The sequence below is a fragment of the Rhineura floridana genome, chromosome 5, assembly GCF_030035675.1.
Source record: "Rhineura floridana isolate rRhiFlo1 chromosome 5, rRhiFlo1.hap2, whole genome shotgun sequence".
Lineage (NCBI taxonomy): Eukaryota > Metazoa > Chordata > Lepidosauria > Squamata > Rhineuridae > Rhineura > Rhineura floridana.
Window position 1 is genome coordinate 162,238,224 of NC_084484.1, and position 14,831 is coordinate 162,253,054.

Below are 14,831 nucleotides of genomic sequence, written 5' to 3' on the forward strand. Positions count from 1 at the left end.
TCAAGAGGTTTTTCCAAGGAATGCAATAATTCTTAATTCTTCTTAATTTCACTGTCATCTGATTAAAACTTTAGATAAATGACATTTTTTACTTACAGGCATTTGTTACAGCGAAGCTGTTTGCTGTTTCAATGTTGTCTACATGAGGAACCAAATTAAAAGGTGCTTCAGATGCATTGGGGCTGGTGTTGTGAAGAAAAATTGCTAATCGAAAAGCAGTATATTCCTGATCCGTGTTTCTGATGAAGAGGCCACCTACCAATAAATAAATTATAGCAAACGAGAAAAAGTGTCATAGTTAATTATTTCTATGTCAGACAGCCACTGTCATGAAAACAGCTTCTTTAAGTCCTCAAATACATTTTTATGTACATGAAGATATGAGGCTTATGAGACTTTTAGGTTGCCAGCTCGTGTTTTTGCAAAAGTAGGGTTTTCAAGCTGTCCTGTTTTTGCTTTTCTGCGTCTGAAATAACCATATCTGTTGTGATGAGCATGACCTTTGAAACCATTTATCATCCATCTCTGTTAACATAGAACACATTGCTAAATTGGCCCTCCCTGGTATTAAGTGCCAGGCAGATTACACAGAGTGGTTCTTCTACGGAAATATATACAGGCATGGAAGAGATGACCCCATATACACACATGCATACATTCACTTTCCATGTGCCAGTACCAATGTACACTTACATAGGGATACAGTGAGCATAATCTATAGGCAAGCGGAGTGCAAGGAACTTTGTCCCTCTTTAGCCTATGGGCCGGCAGAGAGCTGCTCAGCCTTATTAGCAGCATATTCAGGAGTGCATGAGAAATGATGCAATGATGGAGCTGGAATGGATTCAAGAGCGGTGTCCCATCCAAAGACAGGGGGAAGCAGAAGGGAAGGCAACTGGGCTAGGCAAAGAGAAGGCATCGACCAAAGCAGATAAGGGTGGAATACAGACATTAGGGGAAATGCCCCAAGTTTCAAAGTAGTGGCAGGAAGGGCTATAAAGCAAAGACAGTTGCCCCTCCCGCCCCATGGCAAATAGGTTGCTGCAACGTGCAGGCTGTGCTAGACCGGCTTTAACAGAGCATCCTGAAGAAGGGATGCAGGCAGCTCAGAGGAGGGGAGGGCAGCTTCCCAAGTTTGCCAACACGCTATACACAACACACACACATACACACATGTATAAATCTCCCTACCCAGCGGACTGTTAAGAGGCGTAAAAATCACCCCCCATTCCCCATCTCCGCCTTCACACATGTACACGAGGGTAGGTAGGAAGGAAGGTATTGAGGGGCTCTTCATCTCCTCTTTCCTCAGTCCCTGCGGCCCGGATTTGACCTCCCGCCCTCCTCATTTCTTTGGCCCCTTTCCCACTTTTTCTGCCCCCTCTCCCTCCCCCTCCACCATCCCGTCCCCCCCTCTCATTTTCCTCCCAGCCCAATGCAGCGCTTACCTATTTGCACGCTGCTAGGAAAAGCGCCCATTGCGAGTCCCCAAAAGCCAGAAAACAACAAGACAAGCTGTCTGCAAATAATCCTCATCTTCTTCTTTCTCTTTTGCCTCCCCGGGTCTCCTCCTCACGCACTCTCCCTAGATGTCGTTCAGAGAGGCATTGAGGACGCGGTGGTGATGGGGGAGGGAAGGAAGGGGGGCTGGACACAAAATTGAGAAAGGGGGACGGAAAAAAATTAAAATGGGGTAGGGAAGAAAAGAGAAGAGGGTGGGTGGTTTTTTCCCCCTCCCTTCTCCTTTCCCCCCCCTCTTCTTTCGTTCCTCTTTCGTATAGATAAATGTATATGTATTTCTTTATTTCCCCTCCCTCCTTCCTTCTTTCCCTCAGCAAGCCATCCTGCTGAGGCGGATTTTTCCCGCAGTCTCCATAGCCCTGGCAGAGGTTTCTGTCCGGCCGCAAATGTTTCACATGCAAAAGATGGTGGAGAGTTTGGTGGTAGCTGGGGAGAGAGGAGTCTAGTGGCTGCGCTCAGAAATGAAGACATGCGCTATTCCTCCCGCCTTCCTGAGCCGACCGCCACTGCCCGCCCTCCTTCCTTCCCGCCCTGGCGCCCCTCAGCAGACGCACAGAGGCAACGGCAGCGAAGCGCGCGCTCTTCCGCGCCTTTGGCGCCAGTCCTTACTTAACACATCACAGATTATGTGTTCTGAAGAGAGAGGGGGCCGGAGGGGTGCGTGCAGGTTTCTCCACATCCCTACGAATATCCAAGAGGAAGAGAGAAGGCTCCTCCTGGCACACTTGTGTGTGCTATCAATGAGGGGAGGACCTTCTTTAGCTCACGCAGGGGTCATTGTAAGAGGCAGCCGGTGCACTCGTGAATGCACAAGCGTGCGCGCACCACTTGAGTGTTCTATCTTTTTGCACGTGACTTCTCACTTTAGGCATCCATTACTGACCGTTGAATGTGTGAAGGTCCTGACACACTTGTGTGCTCCTCTCTCTCTCTCTCTTACTGGGGGGAGGACGTTCTCTGGTGGAATGTGTGACGGTCCTGCCACATTTCTGTGGTCTCTCATTTGGGGGAGAATGTTCACTAGTTCACACCAGTCATTGTGAGAGGCAGTAGTGTAGTGGCAAATTCAGAAGGGCAGGGTCCCTCTGTGTTAGTCACAACCATGCCCCCTCCCCCCCCTTTTTTTTGTTGTGGAGTTGAGAATGAGATCCTTGTGAATGCCTTCTCCCACAACAACAGGCATCCCTAGGAGCCAATAAGCATGAAAGAAGAGAGTGCTACTGAGAAGAGTCACCTCAGTGGTTGACTCACCTCCTTTCACTCTGATTGGCTCCAATCTGCAGGAAACTACAAAGAAGCATATTGGAAGACTTCTCAGTAGCTACCACCCTTTTATGCTGATTGGTTTGTAGGATGCTGGACACATAGGGACCTGCTCCCAAAAAAGTCTAGACCCCTGAGCCCCTGGACAACTATCCCCCTGGTGAGAGGCAGTCAATTCACATGTGAATGTACACATGCACATGCACCACTTGAGTTTCCTACTTCTTTGCACGTGACTTCTCATGTTAGGCTTCCATTACTGACAATGGAATGTGTGAAGAATGGGCAGTGGTGCAGTCAGGCCTGGACTTTGGCAACAGAACTCCCCTCGTTCAACAGAATGAGCCTCTAAATGCAACAAGGCTGGCTTACCACATTCTGAAGTAGTACCCATTATCTTTGTAATTGGGGGAGGGATAAGACCATTAAATTCAGTCTATAAGTACCTAACTGCACTATTGGGAACAGAGTCAACTGAAAAACATGGCACTAGAGTGGGGATGTGGCCCATTTACACATACAAGGCATCATTACTTCAGGATCCAGGGTCTGAATACCACATTTGAAGAAAGGCATTGACCAACTAGGGTGGAATGTTCAGAGCAGGTCAAACAGGATGGGCTGGGATCTGGAAACTTAAGTCCTGTGGAAAACAGCTGAAATAGCTAGGCACATTTAACCTGGAAAAGAGAAGATTATTTTTTTTATTTTAAAATCTTTCTAGAGCACCTTTCCAGACAATGCCCAAGGCAGCTTACAGCAATTTAAAAAACAAACAAACAGAAAGAGGGAATCAACAATACAAAATTGAAAGCCACCAGATTCCCCCCCCCTCCCCAAGAGCCAATAAAACAAAAAGCCAAGAAGTGGTGATAAGATGCCAGTTTCTGAAGGGCTGTTACACAGAAGATGAAGCAGGCTTGTTCTCTGTTGCTCCAGAGAGCAGGACAATATGGGTGGAATTTGTAGGGAAGCAGATTTTGGCTAAACGTTAGGAGAACCTTCTTAACGGTAAGAGATGTTTGACAGTAGAACAGATGGCCTTCAATGGAGGTATTTCAGCAGCCATCTACCAGGGATATTAGTTCAGGTATGAGGAACCTTTGGCCCTCCAGATGTTGCTGAACTACAATTCCCACCATCCCTGGCCATTGGCCACACTTGCTGGGATGACGGGAGTTGAAGTTCAGCAACATCTAGAAGGCCAGAGGTCCCCCACACCTGTAGATGAGACTCCTGCCTTGAGCAGTGACTTGGACTAGATAACCTCCAGAGTCCCTTCCAATACTTGAATATTCTACAATTCAAGCATCAAAGCCCTGTTCTCCTGTCTAGTATCTGTACATATTGTACAGATACTGGCAGGGGGCAAGTGGGGAGGGCTGTAGCTCAGTGGTACAGCATTTGCCTGGCATGCAGAAGGTCCCAGGTTCAATCCCTGACTTCAGGTAGGGCTGGGAGAGGCTCCTGCATCAAATCCTGGAGAGCCGCTGTCAGTCAGTGTAGACAATACTGAACTAGATGGACCAATGGTCTGACTCAGTTTAAGGCAGTGTCCTATGTTCCTAACTGCTGCCCCAGACCTACATACGTTCATTTGATTGTCTGTACAGGGCTCTGATACATACAGCTGTTCAGATACTGAACAAGCACCGTTCAGGGATGGAGCTTTCCCCACCACCACCACCACCACGACTGTTCACTATCCACAGATACTGAGTGACTGAACAGGACTAAAATAATGAACCAGGCTAGAGGGATGCTGGGATGGCATTGCATGCTGCAGCATAGTGTGAACTGTGGACCAGAAAGTCCCTGGTTTCCCTTCCTTGCCATTACAACATAAGAAAAGTCTTACTGTCTAGTCCACCATCCTGTCTTCGCAGTCACCAGTCAGACGCCTATGAAAAGGACATGAGCACACATTCTTCCACTTGTGATCCCCAGCAACTGGTACTGTATTCAGAGGCATGTTGTCATCATGACTAGTTCCCATTAATGGCCTTATCTTCCATCAAATTCCCTTTTAAAGTAATCAGGCCCTCCCTTAGCATGTGCGGGGCCCGGGGCAAAAGCATAGTTGCCCCCCCCACACATTTGCTCCAGGTCACCGTCTTGGTCTTGGCCGAGTCGCCATAGGTGCGCAGGCACCAGTCCTGGAACTGCCGGCCCAGCTCACTGTCCCCAGGGCGGCTACCACTTGCTGACCACAGCAGGAGCGGCGGTGGCGGCAGGGGCTTCGGCATGGCGGGCAGGCAGGCGGGCAGGCGAGCGAGCCCCTGTCCCGGGCAGAGAGAAAGAGAGCGAGCGAGTGCTGCACCCTGCCTGGCATGGCGAAGGCGAGCAGGCTGGGAGGGAGAAGCCGGCTGGTGAGCAGATCGCCAAGCGCGGGGGGCCAAAGCGCGGGGCCCAGGGCAACTGCCCCGCTTCCCGGTGCCTAGGGGCAGCTCTGAAAGTGATTCAAGTTGATGGTGGCCATCATTACATCTTGTGGCAACTTCCGTAGTTTAACTATGTGCTGCATGAAGAAACATTTCATTTTGTCTATCCTCCATGTCTCAGCATTCAGCTTCATTAAATGAACCCTGGTTCTAGTATTTTTTTAAAAAATCTCTATCCACCTTTTACACACCAAGCATAATTTTATGCACCTCTTCCATTTCTCCCCTTACTCATTCCTTTTCTAAAAAGCTACAAGCTTTGTAATATAACCTATTTTTGTAGGGGAGTTGCTCCAGTCCCTTTGGTCATCTTGGTTGCCCTTTCCTGCATCTTTTCCAGCTCTGTAATAACCTTTTTGAGGTATAGTGAGCAGAACTATACTGTACACAGTACTCTAAGTGCAATCGCACAATAGCTTTGTGTAACAGATTGTTTTTTTTAATTTAAAACATTTTTAGCCCACCCTTCATCATAAAGATTCCAGGACAGGGTATATCCATACAAATATAATATCATACAGAATAATAAAATGCTATAAATAATGACAGCAACAAAACATAGTTCAATCACAATTTTTCTTCCAGTAATGAGGGCTAAATATATAATGCATAAGCCTATCTGATTACATCACACCTAATGAGTAGTGACATCCTGAGCAAACACTGGAGTTTTCAGTTGGCACGGGAATGTACAGAGTAATGGTGGCAACCATACTTCTGTGGGAAGGACATTTCAAAGACAGGGAGCAACCACAGAGAAGGCCCTTTTCAATATCGCCACAAATAAAAATGTTCTGTTATGTTTTGTTTTTATATGCTTTTAAATATGTTTTGTTTCAGTATGTTTTAAAATCTTTTGTTTTTAAGACGTTTTAGAGTGTTTTTAGTATTTTTCTTTGCCACCCTGGGCTGCTTCTAGCAGGAAGGGAGGGATATAAATTTAATAAATAAAATATTACCTGGTTGTGAAATCAGTCCTGTAGCCAGGGTGGGGCAAATGGGTGTACCACACTACTAGAACTGTGCTCCCCCCCCCCAGTTTTCTGGGGGGAAATTGTCTTTTTGATATGTGGCATTACAGATGTAACAGTCTCCATTTAAAGAATCACAGCTTATTTTAGGAACAGGAGCCATTTAACAATAAGACCCTCTGAAAGTTCAGTGAATAATGCAGGGCAAGTGCACAACAAAAACATCATCTGGAATAGCCCCCCAAAAGTCTGCTCACTCAAGACTTTCCCTGACTGTGGGTGGGTTTTTCATGATCACAATCACCCTATAATTACTTAAGTTATCCTGAGAAAAAAAACAGCCTGTAGAGTAACATGACCCTTTAAGAGTTAAATATTAGGACTTTGTATTATGGGCTAGAGTTAGACTCTACCTCTTGGAATTTCCTTTGCTCTGCTTTTCAGTTTCAGTTGTGTTCTCTACCCAGCTAGCAATAAAGAAGCAAGTTTGTTTGCCTGCAGTAAGAAGTAAGAGTTTGTTTATTCTGCCATTATTATGATGAGTAGAGCAGGATTGGGTACTTATTGCCAATGGGTGAAATAAACAGATAAGTTAAAATGATCTGGAAAAAATATCTACCATACATTACCTTTGACTCTTTTAAAGCAGTTGCTGTACTCATAATTATAGTGGCTATTTCTTCTTTTTGTTTAGGATTTGATGGCAAAGGATGAAAAAAGCCCTAGAGGAATAGAAACACTGTGGTGTGCACTATAGTTGGCTGGCCGGCTGGCCACCAAGGCTGTAACTCAGGCCTAATTTCTGATTTTCCAAATGAGTGCAGCTCAGCATGAGGCTTTTTCAGGGTTTCTGGACAGAAAAATCAACCCAGCAATCACTAAAAAATCCAATTGCTTTCCACAATTAGTTTCCAATCACTTAGTTAGTCCTTTATATTGCAAACCAGAACAAAAGTTTTTCCTTGATTGCCCAACAGGAAGGAACATCTAAAAGTAAGGAACAAAACTATATGGAAGGACCCTTAAGTAGGAGTTAATACATTTTGGCATCCCCTTGTTCACTGTATCTGTAACATCTTTTTTTTCTTATGAAATAACAACAAAAAAGGTATGCCAGCAATTTAACTCCTACTATTCATATTAAATTTTCTGTTAACCTGACCTTTACATAGCTCAATATGTAAGTCAACACACACTCTGCATGGAGGAGGATCGAGGGAGATGGTCACTGCCTTTCCCTTTCGCTGAGCTGGCCCTCACATCCTCTCCAGCAGTGGGGGGGGGAATTAGCTGGTGCTATTTGACTCCCCCCCCATGCCCTACCTAGAAATGTGGCTGCCCAACCTAACAAGGAAGGCTGACTTCAGGGCTGTGTGGAATGCTAACAACAGGTTTCCTCTGAAGATCTTAACACAATCCACAACTACCACTGGTGTACCTACATGGCCCTGCCCTCACCATCACCCTGCCACACCCCAGCCCCATTTATGGAAGCAATGTCAACATGGGAGTTGGGAGGGCGGCTTTGTGCCATTTCTGGTAACAGCACAATGTGCCTCAAAATCAGTAGTAGTGTTTTCTTCAATGGCTTTAAAAGAGGATTAAACAAGTTCATGAACGATAAAGCTATTAATTGCTACTAGTCACAATGTCTCTGTTCTACCTCCACTGCTGGAAGCAGTATGCCTCTGAGGGCTCATCCATAGGACTGTATAATCTGCAATGTTATTGCTTTATGTCCTCATTAATTCACTGTCATCCATATGATGTTGCAAGCTAGCACAGATTTTTGTGTTCACATATTTACATTAGAAATACCACTGAAAAACCAGTATGCTTCCCTGTATAAATAATTATATATTTATATAATATATAATAATCAATCACATTAACGTCCATGTGCTCAGATGCAATGCCACAGACTTTTCTGCAATAGGCAGTCCATGGGCATTCCTCCCCAAGTCCACTGTCTCCTTCCCAGCCAACAGCACATCCACAAACCTGTGCATGCTTGGGAATTTAATATATTCACTAATAGGCAAAAAACCTTGCAATTTAAGAACGTACCTATAGCCAACAGATATTTCTATCAAACTTTAAAAAGCAGGGAAGTTGGGCAACTATAGTGAATGCACCAATGAAGCAACCCAAAGACCAACCCAAATTGCATTTGAATTTTGACAAATTTGTAGGGCAGTACAATATCTCAGAGAGGAGGTCAGATCTCCTGCTCCCCTGGTGTATTCACTGATCATTTGTATGCTTTTTGAGTTCAGTGGGATTTACTCCTTTGCAATCATGCTTAGGATAGGTGAAACTGATCAGGGGGAGGGGTGGGGGAGAGGAGGAGGGCAGGAATGGGAGAGGAAGGGAGGGAGGGGAAGGGAAGGGGAAGAGATTGTGTGGGTGGGCACTGGGGAGAGCTCCTTTCCTTTCCAAAAGGAAAACATTGTGAACAGTATCATTCTTTTTCAGGGTTTCCCCCACCTTTTTGTTCTACAGCAGGCACATGTAGTCTCCCACCCAAATTTAAACCAAAGCTGTCCCTGGCCACATCCACACCAGGCCTTTATTTCACTTTAGACAGTCATGGCTTCTCTGAAAGAATCCTGGAAAGTGTAGTTAGTGAAGGGTGCTGAGAGTTGCTAGGAGATATGCTATTGCCCTCACAGAGCTTCAATCAGAGTGGCTGACTGTTAAACCACTCTGACCACTGGAGCTGTGTCAGGGGAATAGGAGTCTCCTCTCAGCACCCTTCACAAACTACACTTCCCAGGATTTTGAGGGGGAATCCATGACTGTCTCACGTGAAATAAAAGTCTGGGGTGGGTGTGGTCCCCTGATTAGGCAAGCCCAGCAGCTGGGAGTCTGGCTTTTATAATACGGACAGCTGGTTCTTACTGAACATACCCGACATTATCATTGAGTTAATTACAAAATTTATTAAATTAATTAAAAATCAGCCAGGCATTTTTTTTTAACTTTTAAACTGCAGAAGATGAAGGCCAGAGTATGGGGCAAGGTCAGTAATAGGATTACAGGTACTCTGTGAACATGGCTGGTTTTTAATTAATTTCATCAGATTATGAGACCTCTGACAGAAAAAAGTCCAAAAGGGGTCTAGTTTTTCTCTCTCTCTTTATTTTATTTATTTAGTTATTATTTGCTTGATATCCCTCCCTTCCTCCCAGTAGGAGCCCAGGGAGGCAAATAAAAGCGCTGAAAACACATCAAAACATCATAAAAACAGACCTTAAAATATATTAAAACAAAACAACAATTAAAACATTTTTTAAAAAAGCTTTAAAAACATTTTAAAGGGTTAAAAACATATTGTTTTTTTTAATAAAAAAACATATTAAAAGCAATTCCAACACAGATGCAGACTGGGATAGGTCTCTACTTAAAAGGCTTGTTGAACGAGGAAAGTCTTCAAAAGGCGCCGAAAACAACAGAGATGGCGCCTGCCTAATATTTAAGGGGAGGGAATTTCACAGGGTAGGTGCCACCACACTAAAGGTCCATTTCCTATGTTGTGCGGAACCGACCTCCTGATAAGATGGTGTCTGCAGGAGGCCCTCACCTGCAGAGCGCAGTGATCGACTGGGTATATAAGGGATTAGACTGTCTTTCAGGTATCCTGGACCCAAGCTGTCTCTTTTTATAATATGAACTCTCGCTTCTCTCTGACTGTTCTGTGTATAGCCATGAAAATTTAGAGGGTTGTTTAGCAAGCATTTCTGAGTTCAGGACTATAAGTTTTGTAAGGTTTTGTTGTTGTTGTTGTTGTTGTTATTTATTGCATTTATATACCTCCCCATAGCCGAAGCTCTCTGGGCGGTTTACAACAATTAAAAACATTAACAACAAATATACAAATTTTAAAAACACATTTTGAAAAAACAATTTAAAAACACATGCGAAAATGCTTGGGAGAAGGGGAAAGTCTTGACCTGGTGCTGATAAGATGTGTTGGCGCAAGGTGCACCTTATCAGAGAGATCATTCCATAATTTGGGGGCCACCACTGAGAAGGCTCTCTCCCTTGTTGCCATCCTCCCAGCTTCCTTCGGAGTAGGCACCTGGGGGAGGGCCTTGGATGTTGAACGTAGTGTACGGGTGGGTTCATGTTGGGAGAGGCATTCCATCAGGTATTGTGGTCCCAAGCCGTGTAAGGCTTTATAGGTTAGAACCAGCACCTTGAATCAAGCTTGGAAACATACAGGCAGCCAATGCAAGCAGGCCAGAATTGGTTTTATATGTTCTAACCGTCTGGTCCCTGCTACCAATCTGGCCGCTGCATTTTGCACAAGCTGCAGTTTCCGAACCATCTTCAAAGGCAGCCCCACGTAGAGTGCATTGCAATAATCTAACTTGGAGGTTACCAGAGCATGGACAACTGAAGCCAGGTTATCCCTGTCCAGATAGGGGCGTAGCTGGGCCACCAACCAAAGTTGGTAGAAGGCACTCCGTGCCATCGAGGCTACTTGAGCCTTGAGTGACAGAGATGGTTCTAGGAGAACCCCCAAGATATCGACCTGCTCCTTCAGGAGGAGTACAACCCCATCCAGGACAGGTTGAACATCCACCATCCAGGCAGAACCACCACCCGCTAACAGCATCTCAGTCTTGTCTGGATTGAGCCTCAGTTTATTAGCCCTCATCCAGTCCATTGTCGCAGCCAGGCACTGGTTCAGCACATTGACAGCCTCACCTGAAGAAGATGACAAGGAGAAATAGAGCTGCGTGTTCAGCGTACTTATGGCAATGCACTCCAAAACTCCAGATGACCACACCGAATGGTTTCAGTAGATGTTGAACAGCATGGGGGACAGAACTGACCCCTGCAGAACCCCATACTGGAGAATCCAGGATGCTTGATAATCAGATTTTCACAATAATCCCACCACAAACAGGACATGTATGGATCTCAAGGCCACCAGGGTTGGCCCCAGGCATGCCGGGGCCCTTGGGCACCAGCCTGCCCTGCTGGGCCCCTCCGCTCCCCTTCCGCGATCTGTGGAACCAGCTGCGAATCGCAGGACAGGCGCTTCCAAGCCGCTCGCCATCCCCCCGCTTCACCTACCTTTCTCTCTGCTGTTTTTTGCGGCTGCACACGCAGGGTTGCCATCAATCAAGATGGCAGCTGAGGTTTCCCTAAGGGGCTGAAGCCTCTGCCGCCATCTTGGTTGATGGCAGCAATGGGCGCATGTATGGAAAATGTGGATTTGGCAGTTAGGAATGGATGGGCCCTGAATGCCAGTTGTTGGGAATCACAAGTCTGGATAGTGCTGTTGTGTTCAGGTCCTGCTTTTGAGCTTCCCATGAGGACCTCATCGGACACCGTGAGAACAGGTTGCTGGACTAGATGGGTAATTGGTCTGGTCCAGCAGAGCTCTTCTCTTGTTCCTTGGATGCAGAGAAGTCTCTCAAGAGAATCCTCTCACCTTACATCTATTTACATTGCATGACATCCGAGGGAAAAGAGGTGCCTTCCTAAAGAATTAAGAATAGCTAGTTAGTTCCCGTTGAAATCAAGTCTACTGAAGTCATGACCAGCACGGTCCATTGGTTTCAATGGGACCTTAGTTCTACTTAGTCTTGAGGATGCAACCTAATGTGTTGGGGTTATTTCCTGGTTCATACTGAGACACTATTCTGAAACGTTGCCTCCTTGGGCTCGTACTAAATTAATTTAATTAATTAATTAAATGTTCCCAGAAGCAAAAGTGAAAGCAGCCAATAAAATCAAGGGATAAATAAAAGATGTTAATCTAATACAGATAAGTGTGTTCACCCCACCACAGAAAAGGAGGGGGAATGCCAAAATGGGGGGGGGGATTATTACTCACCCTATCTGTACTCTTTATCAATTATTCCTACTCTCTTTCATGCTGCAAATTCCACCTCAGCTGGCTTTTCTTTTGCAAATGTTATCTTAAGCTCATATTTTCTAAGATGTCTACTCATAATTAAACTTTCCCTTTGCTGTCCTTTGTCATCTCCTCACCAAATCCGGGCTTCACTGGGGCTGCCAGCTTTCCTTTGGGGCAGGAGATATGATGTGCAACAAGCACCATGTCTGCATGTGAATGGTTTGGACTTTTTTTTTTTAATGAATATACAATTATGGGGAAAGCTTTACCTGTTGGTTTTCTCCTTGTTGTGTAGCCAGCCACTAAAGACAAGGGACAAGAGCCTTGCCAGAAGAAAATAAAAGGACAACACAAGCTTGTTTAAAGTTTTGAGTAAATCTTAACAAGGCTGGATGTAGATTTCACTTTTGTGGTCTTCTGTGTTAGAAGTGTGACAAGAGCAACTCCCATTTGGTCCTCTTTGCATGGAGAGAGAGACAGAAAAATAGTCCTCCTTGCTAGCTAGGCTGCCACTGATCTGTGCTCATCTTTTCTGTCTGTCTTCCTTCTTCATAAACGGATATGTCTCAGGGAGCTATTCACACCTCTGACTCACCTTCCTGTTTTCTGTTCTCTGCAGACCACTGAAGGAGAAGGAGCCCTGTTCTCTTTGTCTCCTCTCCTCTAGCATGAGGGGCGATGTCCATTGTAGCCTCCAACTTAAGTTAGCTAGATGGGGGTAGCACCTTTCCTATCCAGCATGTATTTCTATTAATAAAACAGTATTTGCTTATTTTGAAACCAAGTCTGAGTGAATTAAAGCAAGGTAAAAACTCGCTTTCTCTCAGGTCAAATCACACTTACGCAGCACAGAGCGCTGAGCAACCTACACTAAGCTAAACTCTGCTAATTTACTAAAACTCTAATTGGTCTAATAGCCATTAGAGCTATCATTCCAATCACTGCTTAGGCTTTGGTGGCCAGTAGGAATGAGCAAATCTGTCACTTCTGGTTTCTCTCCGTTTCTTATTTTTCCAGTCTTCACTTTGGTACTTCACATTTCCACAACACTTTACATATCTGCAAAAAAGAAAATTGTAAACAAACAAACTATGGATTGAAGTCAGAGACATTATCAGGGAAGAATGCAAAAGGACAATACCTCTAGTTAAAAAGAGAGAAAGACCTCAATGGATGACTGAAGAAACTCTTCAAATGGTTAAAGAGAGAAGGAAAGCAAAAGCAAAAGGAGATAGAAACACGGTCAGAACCCTAAATGGAACAATACAGCGACTAGTACGTAGGGACAAAGAGAACTATTACAATAGTTATTGTATAGAAATAGAAGAGGACAACAAAAAGGGTAAAACAAGAGCCCTATTCCAAAAGATTAGAGAAGTTAAAGGGAAATTTAAACCACGAGTAGGGATGTTGAATAATCAACAGGGGGACACACTGACTGACCGAGATGAAATAAAAAGATGGAAGCAATACACTGAAGAACTGTATAAAAGAGATGCAAGGATGACAGATTCATTCATGGAGGAACTGTATGATGAAGTACCAGAAATTTTAGAATGTGAAGTGAAAGCTGTGAAAAACTATGGAATGCTTTAAAAGAAATGGGGGGTGCTACAACATCTGCTTGTCCTGATGCACAACCTATACTCTGGACAAGAAGCTACTGTAAGGACAGAATATGGTGAAACCGATTGGTTCCCAATCGGAAAGGGTGTGAGACAGGGGTGTATTTTATCACTCTATTTGTTTAATCTATATGCAGAACATATAATACAGAAAGTGGGATTGGACCAAGATGAAGGAGGTGTGAATATTGGAGGGAGAAATATCAATAATTTAAGATATGCAGACGATACCATACTACTAGCAGAAACTAGTAATGATTTGAAACGAATGCTGATGAAAGTTAGAGGAAAGCAAAAAAGCAGGACTACAAATGAACATCAAGAAGACTTAAGTAATGACAACAGAGGATTTATGTAACTTTGACAATGAGGACATTGAACTTGTCAAGGATTATCAATACCTTGGTGTGATAAATGAGATATATAGTTTGGGAACTATAGTATGTGTAGTGTTAATATGACACAGCAGAAAATGGATTAACCTGATTTAACTTAGAAATAGAAAAGCAAAATTCCTCTGTGGATACTAAAAGTGCCTGAGAAAGCTAGATGCTCAGTTGCTGTTTGATACTTAAATGTTAGCTTGCTTTTCTCATGAAACTGGACACCATCCAAGTAGATAGCGAGGAACAGCACAAGGAGTGCTCAAGGCCAGAACGCTCTAAATGCAAAGACAATGGAGTCGCTGACAAGTGTTGCTAACAAGCAATAAGGGAGGGGCTGTGTGTGAGGAGGATTTGGAGCCATATATCAATGTAATCTGTGTAGCTATGCTTTCAGACCAGGATTCTGGCGTTAGCCGAATACTTCGTCTCTCTTTTGCAAAAGATGTTTGGTAATCAATAAAGGTGTTGTTTTATATCCCTGGTTTCTCATCTGGTGATTATTGGAGTTTCCTCCAGATGTAAAGAGCCTTTTGGCATAACATTGGCACAGTCATTGACCAAAATTGAGACAATAGTCAAGAAACTAGAAGAAGGCTAGGAATCGCAAGGGCAGCTATAAGAGAACTAGAAAAGGTACTCAAATGCAAAGATGTATCACTGAACACTAAAGTCAGGATCATTCAGACTATGGTATTCCCAATCTCTATGTATGGATGTGAAAGTTGGACAGTGAAAAAAGTGGATAAGAG

At 44.4% G+C, this 14,831-nt stretch overlaps 1 protein-coding gene across 4 annotated transcripts in view; it reads right to left on the bottom strand.

Moving 5' to 3' along the window:
- The window catches only part of GRIA4 (glutamate ionotropic receptor AMPA type subunit 4), a 380,787-nt gene extending 378,814 nt beyond the window's left edge, over positions 1 to 1,973 (bottom strand). For 3 of the 4 annotated variants that reach the window (XM_061628711.1, XM_061628713.1, XM_061628717.1), the window contains exons 1-2: positions 1,449 to 1,663; positions 97 to 255 (exon numbers count right to left, since the gene is read on the bottom strand). In XM_061628711.1, coding sequence (XP_061484695.1) covers positions 97 to 255; positions 1,449 to 1,536 — 247 coding nt within the window. In that variant the 5' untranslated portion in view covers positions 1,537 to 1,663. Of the gene's footprint in view, positions 1 to 96; positions 256 to 1,448 lie in introns of all 4 variants that reach the window. The other variant, XM_061628712.1, reaches the window with a different exon arrangement.
- Between the last annotated feature and the right edge of the window lie 12,858 nt (positions 1,974 to 14,831).